This window comes from Rhea americana, unplaced genomic scaffold (genome assembly GCF_003343005.1).
Source record: "Rhea americana isolate MKP2758 unplaced genomic scaffold, rheAme1 scaffold_9, whole genome shotgun sequence".
Taxonomy (NCBI): Eukaryota; Metazoa; Chordata; class Aves; order Rheiformes; family Rheidae; genus Rhea; species Rhea americana.
In genome coordinates, this window is record NW_028187088.1 from 8,900,382 (window position 1) to 8,919,061 (window position 18,680).

The 18,680-nt window shown below is 38.6% G+C and overlaps 1 protein-coding gene across 1 annotated transcript in view; it reads right to left on the reverse strand.

Annotated features, from left to right (window-relative positions):
• Positions 1–18,680, reverse strand: part of PKP2 (plakophilin 2) — a 44,989-nt gene that overhangs the window by 13,531 nt on the left and 12,778 nt on the right. The window contains exons 4-6 of the mRNA XM_085323963.1: positions 15,452–15,590; positions 12,269–12,476; positions 7,882–8,059 (exon numbers count right to left, since the gene is read on the reverse strand). Of these exons, the coding sequence (XP_085180089.1) occupies positions 7,882–8,059; positions 12,269–12,476; positions 15,452–15,590 (525 nt within the window). The remainder of the gene's footprint in view (positions 1–7,881; positions 8,060–12,268; positions 12,477–15,451; positions 15,591–18,680) is intronic.

An 18,680-nucleotide genomic window follows, 5' to 3' on the forward strand; every position in this document is an offset into this window, starting at 1 on the left:
AACATCTCCTATGATAGGCATCGCTTTGGAATTTAATTTTACCAATATATGACACATTTGAGAGATGTCATCCTTTTACCAGTTTATGGTTATGCTGGCAGAAATGTACATGTTACAGCCTTTGCAGTGCATAGTAAAAATAGTTTCTGAGGGACAGAGACTAAAAATACCATTAAAAGATAAGTGTGGAATTTCTCTCATGAGAGACACTTTGGCTGATGCAGTATTTCATTTTCTCATAGTAAGTTACTTTAAAAATCACTGAACTTTTGACAATGATAATCATGTTGACTGGCTGTGCACAGAAAAGCCATCATTTATCCTTATTAACTAGCCCAATAGGTGTGGCAGACAGCTTTATAACTCCAGAAGCAGAGGACAGCATGACTCAGAGGCACTGTTCTGCAGAGCAGAAGAAATGAATTACTGAATTTTGTTTTGTTAAGTAGCTTATGTTTTATTGTTTATCCAGTCAGACAGGAGTGTGTTTGTGTTATGGCTTATCCACTCAGAGACAGAAATGTATGTGAGTGTGCGTACATGCATGTGTGTGTGTAACATACGGCCACTCTATTCCCCATCTTTCTCTATTTCCTCATCACCAAAACTGGATAGGGAAGTAAAGGGCTCTTACTCTCCTACCCATCTGGTTACAGCCATAACCACTTCATTCTGAAGAAGGTAGAGTGAGAGCTGGATTTGAAGGTGGAGAAGAACACTTTAGGCAAAACCTTGGGGCAATAGGTTAGCAGTCAAAAATTTGTCTTCTAATTAAAGCTGTGGGAAACTCCAGGAAAAAAGTTATTAGATTTGGAAAAAAGAAATAGAAATGTTTCTAAGAAGTCTCACAGAAGAGTTTCTCTCTGCCACACACACACACACACACACACACACACACACAAGATTAATTTTGAAGTAATAGCAACATTTTGCTTAGAAAATTACAAAACTAACATGATCCTATCTTCACAAGATTTGAGGTTTCTGGCAACTGGGATACCTCTCTCCAAGCTCGGAGGCTGGACTCTCTTATAGTGGAGTTCCTGAGGCCTTGAAGTATCTAGCATGTAGGTGATTGCTATGATTGGGCTACCCCACAGCTGTGACTCCTGGAATGTCACAGTGAGAATTAAGGGCTACCTAGAAACCTTCAAGCTTGCTGTGTTTTACTTGCATTTCATCAGAAGGTCTCTAACATAAACATATCTGTGGAAAAGAGAATGAGTTGGAGTCAAGATCAAGAGTTTTCTTACAAAAAAACCTCATTTGCTAGACAGTTTCTGWCATCTCTAACATGCGTTGGTACTGAATGGTTGAGAGAATCCAGCATTAGGAAGATTGTTGCTTGTAGGGATGCTGTCCTTTGAATGGCTAGAAACTTAAGCTTTCAGATCCTGTAGCAAGTAAAAATCTGAATTCTGGCACACTCGAAAATGCTAACTCTGCTGACATGCCCAAAACACAGTGCATGCTAATGTGGATGCACTGTACCAATATATGTGCCTCATTTATCTCACCCAATACTTGTTTCTTCTATTTCTTCTTGGACACAGGCACAGTGCAACAACATCTGTAACTTACATAGCCCCTTGCCTATCTGCTAGTCGGGTTTACGGAGGCTCTGCTAATTTCTATATGGAAAATATTTTATGGTCTAGAGATATAAAGTGGACACAAGGAAAAAGAATTGTAACACATTAAATGAAGTTGGCATTTTGAAAAAAATAGAATGATAATATCATTCAATTACTGTTAAATTGTATTGCAAATTGAATCAAATGAAAATAATACTTCCTTCAAGCCCGCAGTGAGTCACCCATTAGGCAGGCTATGTTGCTAAAGGATTTTGGACAGCTACAGAGGGTTCACACTACTGAGAAGAAGAGAACTTTTGCTCCTAGGACTCAGTCTTTTCATTTTTGAGGAGGATAGGATTAGAGATCTTTTGGGCAAACTTGACATTTACAAATCCATGGGCCCTGATGGGATGCACCCATGGGTACTGAGGGAGCTGGTGGATGTTGTTGCTAGGCCACCCTCCATCATCTCTGAAAGGTCATGGAGAACTGGAGAGGTGCCTGAGGACTGGAAGAAAACCAGGGTCACTCCAGTCTTCCAAAAGGGCAAGAAGGAGGACCCAGGCAACTATAGGTTGGTCAGCCTCACCTTCATCCCTGGAAAGGAGAGGGAACAGCTCATTCTGGATGTCATCTCCAGGCATACGGAGGAGAAGAAGGTGATCAGAAGTAGTCAGCATGGATTCACCAAGGGCAAATCCTGTTTAACCAGTCTGACAGCCTTCTCTGATGGAACGACTGGCTGAGTAGATGAGGGGAGAGCAGTGGATGTTGTGTACCTTGACTTCAGCAAGGCTTTTGACAGTCTCCCGTAACATCCTCCTAGACAAGCTCAGSAAGKGTGGGTTAGACAAGTGGACAGCGAGGTGGATTGAGAACTGGCTGAAAGGCAGAGCTCAGAGGGTTGTCGTTAGTGGTCTAGTTGGAGGCATGTAGCTAGCAAGTTTCCCAGGGCTCAGTCCTAGGTTCTATCCTGTTCAACTAACTCATCAAAGACCTTGATGAAGGGACAGAGTGCCTGCTCAGCAAGTTTGCTGATGATACCAAGCTGGGAGGAGTGACTGATACAGCTGAGGACTGTGCTGCCATTCAGAGAAATCTGGACAGGATGGAGAGCTGGGTGGAGAGGAACCTCATGAGGTTCAATAAGGACAAGTGCAGAGCCCTTCACTTAGGGAGGAATAACCCCAGGCATCAGTACAAGCTAGAGGCTGGCCTGCTAGAAAACAGCTCTGCAGAGAAGGACCTGGGAGTGCTGGTGGACAAGTTGACTATGAGCCAGCAATGTGCCCTTGTGGACAGGAAGGCCAATGGTCTCCCGGGGTGCATTAGGAAGAGTGTTGCCAGCAGGTTGAGGGAGGTGATCCTGCCCCTCTACTCAGCCCTGGGGAGGCCTCATCTCGAGTACTGTGCCCAGTTCTGGGCTCCCCAGKACAAGAGAGACATGGAGCTACTGGAGAGAGTCCAGTGTAGGGCTACAAAGATGATCAGAGGGCTGGAGCACCTGYGCTACGAGGAACGGCTGCGAGAGCTGGGCCTCTTCAGCCTGGGGAAGAGAAGTCTGAGASGGGATCTTATCAGTGTGTATAAGTACCYGAAGGGAGGGTGTCAAGGGGATGGGGACAAACTCTTTTCAGTTGTCCCATGCAACAGGACTAGAGGCAATGGGCACAAACTGAACCACAGAAGTTCTGCCTGAATGTGAGGGGGAATTTCTTTACTGTGAGAGTGACAGAGCACWGGACCAGGTTGCCCAGAGAGGTTGTGGAGTCTCCTTCTCTGGAGATMTTCAAGGCCGGCCTGGACGCAACCYTGTGCAACATGCTCTGGGTGATCCTGCTTGAGCTGGGAAGTTGGACTAGATGATCTCCAGAGGTCCCTTCCAACCTCACCCATTCTGTGATTCTGCCAAAACTGGTGATTTGAATTTAACTAAATTATGAGACTATTTCCTGAATCAGTTTAGGAAACTTTATTTCCTTCAAGCCTTACACAACTTAAAAATACAACAGAGAGGGAAAGGAATCCAGGGATCTACTTAGTAACTACAATCACGAGCCTGCAAGATGCTTGCTGGAAATAAAAATTCCTTTTAGGATTGGGAGAGTAGATAAACTGAAGAGGAGACAAGAAAAGATAAGAATGAATTGAAATAAACCTAAAAGACTGGTAGTAGTCCTTGTTCAAAGAGTTGTTATCATTAGTCATTTGTTTTACAGTCTCATCTAGAAGCTTCCATCACAAACTTGAGTTGCCACATACTTCTCAACACACAGTGAGAGTTTTGGCTTTACTTGTCAAATGGAGCTACGTGCTTAAACTACAGCTTTCCACAGACTTTACGGGTCAGGCATGATTTACCAAGAGCTTGCAAGGGAGCTGGGACAGACGAAGGCTGAAAAATAATAAAAAATTGCTATTCTACTGGCTGGGGAACAATGCACAGAGAGGTTAGCTGACTTTTCTGAAGGCAGCTGCATAAAATGTTCTGCAGAATTAGGATACATAGGGCCACAAGATGCTTCAGTTGCAGAACAGTTTAAAAGGAGGACACAGTAATGAAACACTGGAACAGCGATCTTTAGTTTTAACACTCTTAAATTAAAAGTTCTTCAGGAGGAAGCGTGACCAGTAAAAGGCTGAACTTTCCAAAACTTACAAGGCAACACCCAGGATAATTTCCCCTCAGCATAACAATTACATTCTGTCCTTGAAGGACAGAAACACCTTGCTGTACAGAACTTCTGGGAACAGGTATTTCAAGCCAAAAATGGAACAAGATCATTATCAGCTTTCAAGTATAATACAGACAACCAYGTATTAAGCCTTCCTTTTATTTCAAAGGAAGAGTCATGACAGAAATGCACTATGTACAGACAACATTTAAAAACATATATTCTGCATGCTGTTGGCATTTTTCCCTTTCAAACTGGGAGGATATTTAGCCAATCCATTTCTATTGGAATTGGAGACAAAACTATGTAGTGTAGTACTTTCAGACCAAGAAAAAGTGATTTCACCTCTAAAATCCAACAAGAGCAGTCCACAGAAAGTCTGCAATACTCCTCTATAGAGTTCACTATGCCAATTTTGCTTATTTGCCTGATTGTCAGGCAACCAATGTTGCCTACTTTCCYGCTTGGGGCACAGTGTTTTTTATCATGTTTCAGCAGTGAACCATACCATTATTTATTCTAACTGTTAATGCAAAATTTTGCGGTGTACACAGCTACATTTTATTACATAAAGCTTTTTGACCTGTAGGTCCTGCAAAACACAGTGAAAGTAAAACTTTAAGACTGATTACAGATCTAGAGCAGCAAAAGTGCATTAGTAAATCCTTCTGAAACCAGACCATCTGAGACCACTACTCTGACAGCACACACAGACACAGGCACTTTAAGCTCAGATTTCCATAATATTTCTTGCAATAATTGATCAGAGGATCTGTGAGCATTCTTGTTATTCACCCATTCCAGTGYTAGTATTTACAATACTATCAGCTGGATGTGGATACACTTCCCTTCTTGCAACTCTGTCAAAGAGGATGAGGAGAGCTTTAGTTTACTAGCTGGTAACTGTGTGGCACAATGTGCACGCCCATGTCAGATGACAGTGTTAGATTTGGACTGTGGTTATCCCTGTCAGTCAATGGTTGTATGTAAATTTTTGGAAAGCAGCTTTGGCATTTTTCCATAAGTATTGTACTTATGGAAAAGTACATATTGTTAAGTACAATGCATAATGTATTGCACTTCAAAGTATGACTTTTACCCTCTGATAGAAGCTGCAGGCTATAGACTTTATTGACATGCACAACAAACATGTTAGTATTACAAAAGGAAAGACTAATTACAGGTTTATATTCTGACAACTATATATACTCTTCAGACTATCTTCCTTGGTAACATAATTCCCTGAACGCAGAGTTTTTCATTTTTGTGATGTTTTAGTTTTCAGCATTCCTTTGTGGAGAAATTCTTTAAAAGAATTAATATGTAAGGAAAGAATAATTTTACTAAGTTAATAGGGGAGGTAGGTTAGTTTCCAATTAAGATAAGAAAATCTTAAAAATCTTGGCTAGATAGTCTGTACAAATACAGTCTCATTAAAAACTATTCTTTGCTAGAAAGCATGTTCACAATCCTGCAGATCAACTTTACCTGTGCATTTTTAAGCCCTTTTTGTTCTCTTCTCAATTATAATTTATAGTGTATAACTCTTTAAGGGAAGAAGGACTATAATATAGATGTAACACTTAAAAATATATATACCTTTTAAAGGTAATAATTTTTTAAAGGTAATCTTTAGGCATGGTGTTAAGGTCAGTTTGAGAGACTTTTTATTAAGGCTACAGAGTTAACTGCAGCTTGAGAGTGGCCACAGTCACAGAACTTCTGTTCAGAGTAAGGTATATTCAGAATCTATTTTTGTTTGATCTAAAAAAACCTCAGCTTCTGTTACTCTTCATTTGTCACATATCAAGTTGTGTCAAGAAACTACAACAAACTCTGAAAGAGTAATAGCATGCTAAAACTGCRAATAATTCTGTTCCTCCACATGCTAGGTCATTGAGAAGAGACGTCCAGTGTCCAAATACAAGAGCAGGTAACAAATTGCACCCAATGTCACCATGAAGTGGTGCAGTCAAGAGTCATACAGTTTTCTATGCAAATGAAGCTCAGGCTAACAGGCACGTAAAAAGATGATCTTCCTCATTTCATAGACAATACCACTAGGGTTAGCTATGGAAATTTTATTAAAGTTAAAGTTTCTCTGTATTTATTTTTGAGTCATAAGAGTAAATAAAAGGTAATTGTTACTTAGAGATGCAGTTAATTACTATTTAGTGGGCTGACAGGTGTTTCTGCAGAAAAAGAGACTTCCTTGTTGAGTATTTCATATAGCCATAACTTTATTTGTGCTCTGAAACCACTTATGAGTCAAATGCAGAGCTATTTACACTGTAAAACCTCATGCAATACAGATACAACTATTCCACTGTGGGATATGTCAGCAAACAATTATCTGTAAGGTAAAACATTCAAAATTCAAAATTAAAATTTCAGTATACCTTGACTTTAAGAAGAAAAATCTAAAACTCACATCACACCTTTGTGCTCATAAATTGCTCATAAATTATTTCAATCTATGTCCTTTCATGCGTTTTTGAATGCATGAATGCCCTGAAACAGCTGCATGTGAATATACTGATTTTTTTTTACAGTTTATAGAGGGCCAACTTCTAGTCAGGGAATTTGTTTATATGTCATTTGTTTGCATAGGATCAAATTCTCTAAAGGGCTGTATGTGATGATAAAAAGAGCTATTATTGTCTTTAATTGTGTTTCATTTCAGCATAACTAAGAAATTGTGTTTTAAAAAAAATAAACCTTGCTGATTTATCTGTTATAGTCTAGACTTTTTCACTTGATTTTGCTCTCTTACTTTTCAAAAAACACAATCATAAATCTGCTCTGCCAATCAGAAGTACAGATACATACTCAAGCTATGTGTAAGAGTTTTAAATATTTTGTGTTTGTAGAGCAGGAAGGAAATAAAAATGTAGATGTATTTTTGTGCAATTCCAATGGACAGTCACTTATTATGCTCCGTATAGTTTAGTAAGGAAAATGAAGCAAGAATTGTTTCTAAAAGAATAAGAAGGTTTTAACTAATACATATATGATTCAAAGAACTTGACTATCCTATGAACATGTCACTTATTGTATTTGTATCAGTACATCATACAGCTCTAGTTTTAAAGACATAAATTTTTGAAAGTCACCATGCTAAATATCTGCTAAAGTCTTTAACTTTAAAATTCTTTCAGAGGTTTAAAGTTTCTTTTAAGTTACTGTTTGCTCTTCTCCAACGCTAACTGATAATACTACTCCTATGACTATTTTAAAAAGCTGTGTAAGTGTTACTGTCTTCATCAGTTAGGGGCTGATTTTTTACTCCATACTCACAACTGTTATTCAGTGAAGGATCTCTTTGGCTTCAATGTAACCATGCACTACAAATAGGCTTTTGATTGTTAACTTCAGTAATGGATACATTTAGCCTGTGGAGTATCCATCAGAGGAAGCTACAGGAGCTTTATAAAGAAAAGTTGTTTTTATTGTATTGACCAGTAATTCTTCTGGTCTGATATACAGTACTTGATGCATTTGAAAATATAATCTGTATGCAAACTATTTTCTCAGAGACATCAAAATTCAAAGAAAGCAAGAAAATAAGAAGTATGTAGGCTTATCTTATTATCAGGATTGCTTTAGGTAATTATAGACTGAATGCTCACCTCAGGCATCCTGTGGCATTGTAGAAGATATCAGGGTCAGGTAAGACACTTGACTTTGGGTAATCTCTATCTGGCCAGCCGGAATAGGGAATGAGAACAGTTTCTGTCAGTGTCTGCAGGGCTTCTCTAATTAACAGGTGTTTCAGCTGGTCATTGGAGGACAAATTCCACAACAAACCTGCAATATCCAAAATTAAATCAGAGTGGCAAAAAGACTTCCCCACAGTTTGGAAGACCCAATCTCAACCCCTTGCAGCTATAAACTATAATGTATTTATAGTGACATATTTTTCCCTTAGATGGTTATTTGTGAAAATGGGTGTGGTCTCTTYATAAACTTACATCTATTTTTATGACAGTTCTGTTTGTTTGTGCTGTAACCTTCCCTGCAGGAAGAATCTTCTTTCATTTCTTAGATTTATGCTGCATGATAACAAGATCAAGAGGTTAGATACTCCCTGGAGGCTCATCTGGCTTACCTTCAAAGGCTAATCTTTTTTCGTTTCTTTCATGCCACAGCCATTTTACTCTCTGYTCCTTAGTGTGCTCACTAAACACTAAAAAATGCCATTCCTGTCTTGGCTCCTGCACTGTCTCAAAGTGACATTCCTTCTTATGGTCCAGGTGTATCCCCATTCCATGCCTAAAAAGATTTGCAAGAAGTTTGTCTGTACGTCAAACAAAGGACAGAGACTATCTTTCCTTTTTTTTAGTTGTATCAATGATTTTATGAAACTAACAAATCCAGTTAATGTGATCTTAAGGAGATTTTAACCAGGCTAAGAACAGATCATACAAGCATAGAAATTGCACAGAGAAACCTGACAGCTATTTTCTGAATGTGGGGATTAGCTGAACTGTTCCAGGGCAGCTTTCAAGCCACAGTACTAAGCACACAGACATTGCAGTGGGGGTACTGATTTCATGCTCTTGTGTGCTCTCCTGGGATGCACAGATTGTGTGGCAGAAAACAGCACTAGCTATAATTAGCATTTATCTCTGTACTTTTTCATTGCTTTTACTCCTTTCATAGAATGATACAAGGCACTGCATGGTGGTGCTCAGATTATTCCTCAGCCTAAGTATTGGCCTGCACCTGCATTTCTGGGGTGCATAAGGGAACATGTAGAAAGGAAAGAGCAGCTGCATGTTTTTATGTGGTGGCAGAATCAACACAAGGGAATCACATTTTTGATTCTGGAGACCTTTTCCATACTTTTCTATTGTTCATCAGGGCTTTTTAGTTCCTCTCTGCACACTGAAAGAGATAGGAAGGCGATGGAGGGCCAGCAGAACAGGTCAGAAGAGAATACTGGCTTTCCAAATGTGTTTTGAGATATACTGTATGTGATATGGTCTTTTAGTACGTCTTAATACTGTCACACCTGACACAGGTTTGCTTGTACTAACACTGTTGGCACTAATTAACTAGTGGCCTTAAAATCAAGCTTCTAAGGCTGAGATATACTTTTCTCATGTGTACAGCTATTAAGATCATACTTCCAACACGTAGTGAAGTACCACCTGAGAAGACTTCTGTATTTCAGAGTTTTAATTTCATTCTCTTCAACAATTTCCTTATCTTCATGTATTTTTCTCAGGTAGAATACTTGGTACTATGTTTCTTTCACAGCAGTAGAAACAAAATGCTTGCCTCTGTTGGGCTTAAACATCTTTCTTGAGGAGTATCATACGCTTTTGACCCTTAGACAGCCATTTTTCACTTTCACAGTAATTCAGTGTGAATCATCAGGTGCGAATATTATTTTACTGAATCCTTATAAGGGAAAACATTCAGCTAATTATCACATCACACACCCAGAAATTTCTAATTTACAGTCATAAAGTAGGCAAGCACTAAGTATGATATGGTAAGATAAATGGGCTTCTCATGCTGAGGAGGTGAAATTCYTAAGAATCTGCATTAAACCTTTCCTAGAACTGTATTATTACAACACTACAATGTAATTACGCGCATAGCTATGATGTTATTCCACTAGTCCTGTAGGAAGCCAAAGGTAATGAAAAGGGGAAAAAAAAAAACTTGTAGGTGAGCCATCAATCATCCAGGGAAACTGATGCAACAGATAGAGGATGGAAATAATATACCACTCATCTACAAACAGCCTGGAATCTAGCTCAGTGTGGTCCAATGATCTTACTAGAAAGATGCAGAGGTTTGAAGTGTGCTTGGAAAGGCCTTATGCCACAGCCCTTCTCTGGCTACATCCAGTCAATCTGCATATAGCAGTAATTCCAGGGGTTCCCAGATATCACTATACTTCAGATGTCAAGATCATCCGAAAATACCGACCTCAGTAAGCTTATGCTGTATAGTGACTGTCTGCTCCTTGCCTGCTTTGAAATGTGGGTTCAGAAAGAAAGTGGCTGGAAGCAAGGTTAATACTCTCAGAAAAATTCATTCAACGTGGCTGTCCTCTACTCTGGGGTCTCCTTGTAGCTTGCTAGGAAACTGGGAGGATTCCTCAGGAGCTGTTAAATATCTCTCTTAGTACCATTTTCACCAAGGGACTTAGCATACGTCTTCTTGACTGYATATTTGAACAAAGTGCAATGCTTTTCTTGTATTTTTAATTTGCAGCTGATAGTGTGAAAGTGTGTCAGAATATTTTGTTTTATGCAAATGACAACATACTATTCATTATTGTTTATATATTTTGTTTGTGTGTGGTATGTTTCTGAAAAAAATATTCATGTTCAATGACACTAGTAACTGCAGAAACAAGGTGTTCCTGCATACACTTTCAGGCTGGTGAAGGAAAACAGAGTTTTACTCACAATATCTATATCTGTATGAGTCTTTCTCCTGAAAGAGTTAAAGCTCTTGTCAGATATGATGGAACTGCTAGAAAGAGCACAGGCTTTTTGACCACCATGCCACCATTTTCACTGCTTCTGTCACTTATGTGTAAATGCACTGAGAGAGAACACACTATACAATAAATTACCACATGGCCCAATCCTGCATCTGCTGAATGTGAAAAACTTTAAGATGTTTTAATGTTACAGGGCTGCTGAACTGGGCCAAAAGAGTCAACAATACAAAGCTTTGTTCCCCAGCTTAGGAAGCATAGCATTTCAAATACTTAAAAGAATGCAGAATTACAGAAGGTCTCAACATGCCTTTGCTTCAAGGTAAGGCTGCTTGACATCTATATCTTTTAAAGCACTGTTATTTTAATCYGATGTCTTTAAAGACCAGTACAAAAAAAGCCCCATTCATTTACTCATTATGTTTTCTTAAGTTTGTGAAATACAAGCCTGCTCTTCCTCTGCATGCTAACTGAAATAAATATGATCACCAGTGGTTGACTTCCTAGAGATGCACTATGGCCAAACAGAAGCATGGGCAAGAAGGGACTGGCACACTCTTTAGTTGCCTGTTGCAAAGCCACCAGGGCAGTAATCACAGGTTTCTGTCATAAATGGTGGCCATTTCCTCCCACCCTTCCTTCTGCTAGATTGATGTACAACAAGAGGCATAATACAGGGTTTCTGATCCAAAGGGCTCTTCCTTCACCAATTGTATTATTGGCCATACTCATTTTAACTATTCTCCCCCAGGGAAACTGGCGCAAAAAGGATGAGAATGTGATCTCCACAAAGATTTAATTAAGAATATAGGTTGCACCACTGATATGATCTTTATAATCAAGTGGATGTCCTCACAGGAGCTCTCCCCCTTTTACACAGAAGGAAGCACGGTGTTCTTGCGGCAGTGTTTTCTTCTTGTCACAGATCTGTGACAACAGATTCTGAAATGTAAAGAGCTAGGAGTGAAAAGGCTCAGAGTAGACATTTGTGGCTGTAGGGGGTTTTTGAGAGTATGTCACCTACCTTCCATCCTCAGCATCTGAAAGTTCTTGGGGACAAACACAATACAGTCTCCAACAAGAGCTATGGGCAGCAAAACTCTGCTGGCAATATAGTGTCAAAAAGTGAGGGCTGAGCTGCTGTGAAAGTAGTGGGCACGACTTACAGCCCCAGGTACTTCTCAGACTGCCCAGATCAGTGCTCATCTCAATAGTTCTAAAGGATTTGCTATTTGGACCCTCACTTTCTTTTCCAGAATATCGAGGACTTTGAGCTCCCTGCAAACACATGCACACGTCATTTCTGAAGAAGCTTTAAGAGGGGAGGTTGCAATTCCTAGTCTCTTCTTGCTGTCTTAAGAACAGATTAGAAGGACCTTGGAATTTCACCTAAGGGAAGAGCTTAAAATAGGTAACAAAATAGGTAACAGTGTCCTTTTAAGTCATTGTTCTTAGTCCTTAAACACTGGCCTAAGTAAACAATTAGGCACTTCACACGGAAAGCCTGTGGACTACCTGGAGCACTTCATGCTTGCAAGCACAGAAAACATTACCTGTTATTTGTTTTTTAGTCTCTACATCCCTTGTGTTTCGGAGTACACGGAGTAAGAGGGGGATCCCTTTCTGCTCTGACACTTCCAGTTTATTGTCATTGTCTTCAAACACCAAGTTTCTCAGAGCACCACAAGCTGCCCGCTGAATGTCCTCACTCTGAATGTCAAGAAGTTGTAGAAGTTTGGGGATACCACCAAGTGAGAAAACCTGTGAGGGAACAAAACAGAGCAGAGATTAGTTAGATATTGAAAATGACAAACTTCAAAAAAAAGACCCCCCCCCCAAAAAAAAAAAAAAACAAAAATCAAAAAACAGAATTAAACCAAAAACCTTAATCCAAAGCTGTAGGTGCATTTTTTCATTTTCTCCTATTTGAAAAACTTGAAACATAGATCATTAATCTGACAGCTCTGTAACTTCTGGGCTTTCATATGAGTCACAATTAAAATCCACAACTAAGGGAGGAATCATAATTTAATAATTACTACGAGGGAATGAAACTAGATCTCTTATAGCTCTGTCACAGATTTGTACTCTCTGATGAGACATTCAATTGCCCTGTATTTTAGCATCTATATTGGTAAAACGGACAGGAAAGTAACAGTGCACCTCTGGTGATACTTGAGACTTAACTCTGGAACATTTATAAGCTGCTTTGAGATTTATGGATGTAAAGTGTTCCCGATACGCTAAGTTATTACTTTTCCTTAGTGCCTGGTCTGATGGAAAGGCGGTATTTTTCTTTGCTAACTTCTGTGCATGTGTTGAACGTGTGTTAAAAAAGAATACATTTTAGTCAGTACTTCTTATCTGTGGCATACTGAGAAAAGTCTAGTAAATGTATATGTCAAAATGTAGACCATTATATGTTGTAAAATAGTTAACTGCCGAACCACCCACATCTAACAAAGACAGTACTCTTCAGTGTTTAATTCTTTAGAAAAGAGTTTTTGCCAAGGTTTTGGCCCCAGACGAATGAAGAATTAAAAGGACWTTTTATTTCTCAGTAGCTGTGGGGAAACAAATAGTTTCCAAGTTCTACATGTTGCAGCAAATGAATCCCATATGAGCTGTGATGTGGTGTAAATACGATTTAGCTTCTTTAGGAATGAGTTTACTACAGAAAATAACTTACATTCATGTACAGTTGAGGATCACTTCCTCCAGCATATCAAAATGCCATATGGTTTTAGGAACAAACTCATCCTTGTATAGAATTGATACTACATGAAAGACTTAGAAACGTGATACAGCCGTTTTGAGCAGTACAAAGTTTAATGATAAAAAGAATTTAATCCAGACAACAGGTGCTGGGAAAAGGAAGAAACAAAATGCAGCAGAACCTTTTACCCTTCATGCCATGTCAAATTACACTGCCTGCTTGTTTTTCCTCTGATTCAGTTGAATAACAGGTAGAGTTTCTTGCTACTACACTGCTGACTTGATTCCTCCTGCTTTCAACAATCATCTAGATTCTATCAGAATGAACTACAGAAATGTATGTCTTAAAGTAAATGGAACACAGAACACACTGAAGGCACATCGACCTATTTTGTTACAGTAGATATGCCCTTTTGATACTGCTCTTTTTTTTCTTTAAACATTTATGTAGGTTTTCTGTTGGTAATTTTAAGTGATTCTCTGTAGGTAATTTTAAGTTTAAGTGATCTATAGTTCCTGTAAAACAAAGTGGTCTACTTGGAGTCCATATGCTGAGAATTTACAAAAGCTCTCAGTCTAAGTTCTGTAAGACATAYGATTACAAAGAAAAGTCACTAGAACCACATACTATCAGGTAACAGGGAATAAAGCATTACGAGACAGACAAGAATGCATACTGAAAGGCTACACAGGAGAACAACACGGTGTCAACATGAAAAAGTCTGACAGGCACTACAGAAACTTAGCTAAGATGTGTGGGATGGACAGGAAAGCAGAAGATGCCTTCGGGCTAACTGCTCCAGTTCGAACTTTTACTCGTCCACCTGTTTTTCAGGGAAGCCGTCTGAGAGATGTTTGAATAATAAACCACCTTCAAACATTCAATTCAGAAGCTCTGTCCTGAGACTAAAGTTAAGACTGCTTATGTTAGTGCTTCCTCCGAAGCAGTAGTTGGATTTTTTTTCTTTTTTCACCTGCTTTGATCTACTGTGAAGCAAGTTAAATCTACGAAAGAACTGATTGATTTGGAGCTGTGACATAACTGGACTGAGTATGGAGAAAAGGCTGAGGTAATACAAGGTAAGTTTGAAACAAAGCAAATGGAAGAAACTTTTAAAAATGGTTAGGAAAAAACTCCAACCACCTTATGTATCAATATATAGACCTGCCCAGCAAGAGTACCATTATTCTGTCCTGTACTGAAATTTAAAGAAAAGGAAAAAGAAAGTATTTCTAATATGTCCTTTTGAGAAAATTATAAGAGACTTACCAGTTTTGTTAACCTATACTCTATACTAATGCATTTGTGCAGTTCTAGTAAGATCTGAAACTTGGATAACATTGCACTATATTCCCAGAGCTTTCCCTTATTTCTGTACCAGTGGTGTTGGCATGCCAGTCAAAAATGAGAGAAGGGAGCAATAAAACCAGTAAGACTTCAATTCAGACTACATGACTTACGCATAAACGCAGAAAGAACTTTGCTTAGCCTAAAAAAGGGCAGACTAAGTGGATATACACTTCGTAGCCCTAAAGCATATGAAAAACCATTACAAGAAGGACAGAAACATTTTTCACCATATTCATCAAGAGAGGTCAGARATTAATTAACTTAGATTACAAAAGGGAGACTTAACTTATATTTTATTGGTCAGGGTAGTAAAGCTCCTTGACTGTCTTGTGGGATCCTAATCAATGTGCTTTTTAAAAAGCTGCTCAGAAACAGCTGTAATTATAGATAGTCTGGATGAACTCTGGATTTTCCTTCTTATTCTACATCTCCATGCTTCCTCTTACAACATGCTAAAGATCAACCTTTTGCTGGCATAGATCAGTGTCATTCCACTGATTTAAATGAATTTGCAGCAAAAACCATAACACAGCCCAGGGAAAATATTCGACATTGGTAACCTACARGGTTTTTTGAAATACCCTTTTTTTCATGTTGGCATGCAGTGCCGTACAATATGGAAAGTTATTTACTCTACCTGATTGAAACTGGCATGAAAATAATTACTTACTTTTCTTCTGGCTTCTGCTTTCTGGAAACACTCATGCTGTATGAAAGTCAGTGCAGTAAGAACCCTGGGTCGTGACTGTGTATTTTCACTTTTCAATATGCTCACTGCATGCTCCAAAGTCATCTCGCCTTCTGGGCTTCTAAAAGTACACACATATAAGATACAGTGAACCAAGACTGCAAAAAAATCRTCATTTAGCCTGTGAAATTTCTTGTAATAGCAAGCTGTGCATAATTTTCAAGAAGCCTTAGTTTTACTTAGAAAATTATTCCCTTCTCARTAGCAGAAAATATTAGAAAAGCTTTGAGAACTACTAAGTTTCGGGGGGGGGGGTTGGATCATAAATGGAATTTTTGCAACAACAAGAGATTCAGGATAAAGTAAGTTATGCTTAAAATTACAAAAACAAAATGGATGAGGATACCTCRATGTTTTTCTCACTAATGTGATGGTAACTTTGCTGTATTTGTTTTCATGTCTTTCTTCAGTTTCTCTGTTTCGGACTCATTAGAGCTGAGTCTTTGCTTTTTGGAGCTTAAAAAATTTGCCCCAGTTTTAAATAGATGGACAAAGGCTTTCCTTGGTGGGACAAAATGAGAGTGCCATAAACTAAATCAAGTACATTGCCTGTGGTAGGTTTAAAGACATAAGTAGCCATATTCCCCCTAACTGCCAACACTTTTGCTTGAATGGTAATTGTATTAGAGTACCACATCAAAAATGGGAAAGAAGAGTCACCAGATCCATTCTGTGGGAACATAGAGCAATTAATGGCACAACTGGGTAGATTATTCAGGATGCAGTAGCTCTGGGATATATAGTATGCTCCCTAGGCTTCCTACTCAACTTTTCCTTCAAACAATCCCCACTSAGAGAAAGAAAAAAAGTGTTATAGTTTTTGGCTGAAACCAAATACTTTCATAGAATCAGAACACAGATTGGCCAGACAGAGACCTGAGGGCAGKTTGTGAAGGACAGTGAAACAACAGTCACGGGCAACAGCTCCCTGCTTCAGAGCTACAAGAATCAGAACACTTACTTGAAAATCATCTCAGTAAGTGTATCTAAAATTAGAAATCTCACCATAGTTACCTTATATGATAAAACAGGTGCTTGAGATATAAATTTGCTTAAATTCAAATTCCGAGTTTATTTTTTAACTAAGATAAAGGTTAAAAAATAAATGATGTTCAGAAAAATTAAATATGAAATATTTTCAYATTGATTCATCAGAGACAAGTATGTGCTTGTACACTGCAACAGGAGTCACTAGGCTATTCAGCTTTGCAACTATCCCAATAACGGACTGCCAGGAGCTAATGAGGCTAGTCAGGTTTGCCCAGGCTGTGGTAGAGCAAAGTAGACAAACTAGAAGAAAATCAGGCAGATTTCTCACACACAGCCTTGCTACAAATGCACCGAAAACAGACTGTTTTCCTCAAAATATTTGCAATGAACTCACAAGCTCTGAGACAAAAAAGGATTTTGTCAAGAATTTTCCTTGCTAATTTCCACTATAAATCGACATTTACTATTAGCAGAGTTTGAGGACAAGGTAAACGATAAAAAGTTAAAAATATAAAAAGGTTAAACCAAAGTGAAATTAAATACAACAATTGTTAGTATCTCTAGTACCCTGCGCTCTGGTTTGGCAATGCTTACAGCTCCCAGATATTCATGGCTTACCTCAGCTCTGACCTGAAACAAAACAGATGCTAAGTTGCTCCACATTGCAATTCTGACACACTGATCAGAAACCTACTTAAAGATCTTAAAGTAATGGAAACAAGCCAGATTATCTTTGTTGTTCTTATTAAGTGGAACAGAAAAACAAGCTTTTCAAGCTTGCTTTTTAGCCAGGTTCCCTAAATCAAAAAGGTTTTTGTGACCATGTTCTTTACGTGCCCACATGAGCGTATCTGCCTGCTTGTTAGTCACTGCAGCAACTTTGAAAGCTTTGGGCCCATCTCAGTCACCTTTTACAGGCAGAGATCTTAGACGTATTAAATAGCGAGTCACTTCAATGACTAATGAAGGGAGAGGCTCTATCTACGTACCTTCTAAGGTCAAGACTGCTGCAYGAGCTGATGATCCCTCATGGGACATCAGAGAATCTGTGTGGGAATTCAGCCTCAGGATATTCTACAGCCATAAACATACATCAGGAATCACCAGCCTGTGAGGCTGAGAAAAATGGATGTATGGCCATTTGCTGTACCAAATTTCAAAGTGTTGTATGTGTAGCACTCAGTGCTGTGGGCACTACTAAGAATAGCCCATGATTTGCCAGAACTGTCTCTTCAAGGCTGATACTCCTTCATATGYGGTAGTCGAAACCTTACTCTGTCTTGTGCACTGTCATACTAGCTCTTCATTGGAAAAGAGTAACATTTATATTCACTAAAGCGAATAATAGTAATAAATACAATAATAAAAGACGCAATATAGCCTTTGACCCCCAGTGGCACTCATGAAAGTTAGGGTACCATAACTTTTGTAAAAAGAAAATTTCATGCAATGATTCCATCCTACCCTCAAAAAAAYGTACAGGCAAACAAATAGCCACATAGTAAACCAACAAGTGCAATGACAACAAACAAATGGACTTTCAAACAATGGTTGTCAAACAAAATAATAGTTTGACAAATAGTGACTTCATCTTAATTACCACTGTAGACCACTTTTGAGACACACCATTTGTTTGATCATTTTGTCACAGCTCGCAGGTCTGATTCCGCAAACAGTTGTTTCCCAGCTTCAGGCTGGAGTCCTCTCTTTCCTAACCTTTGATGTGAGGTAGCTTTTAACTGCTTCATTCTATCAGCAGATGCAAAGATAGCATTTCTGTAGTCTGATTTCTCTACATTGATTTCATAATATGAGCTAAATATTGTGTAGGAAGTTTGAAAATGTACTTATATACACTTTAAATTCTACACAAGGCTAGCTTGCTACTTCTCTTCAGCCTTACACAACTACTTTATGATTTCTCAGTTAATGTTGGAGAGATCTAAATTGTAAATTGTGTAAAATGTATAGACTTCTGGAAAAATCAAATTATTTGGAACACAGAATTATCTTTTTTCCCCTTCCATTATTAGAGGAACAACAATTATTATCAGATAATATAACCTCAAAATTAAAGAGGATGGGTAGTAACAAGAAATGTTAAAGTTCTTACTAACACCTTAGACTAAGAAGTCTTGTTTGAAGATGCTGTTGTACTGAC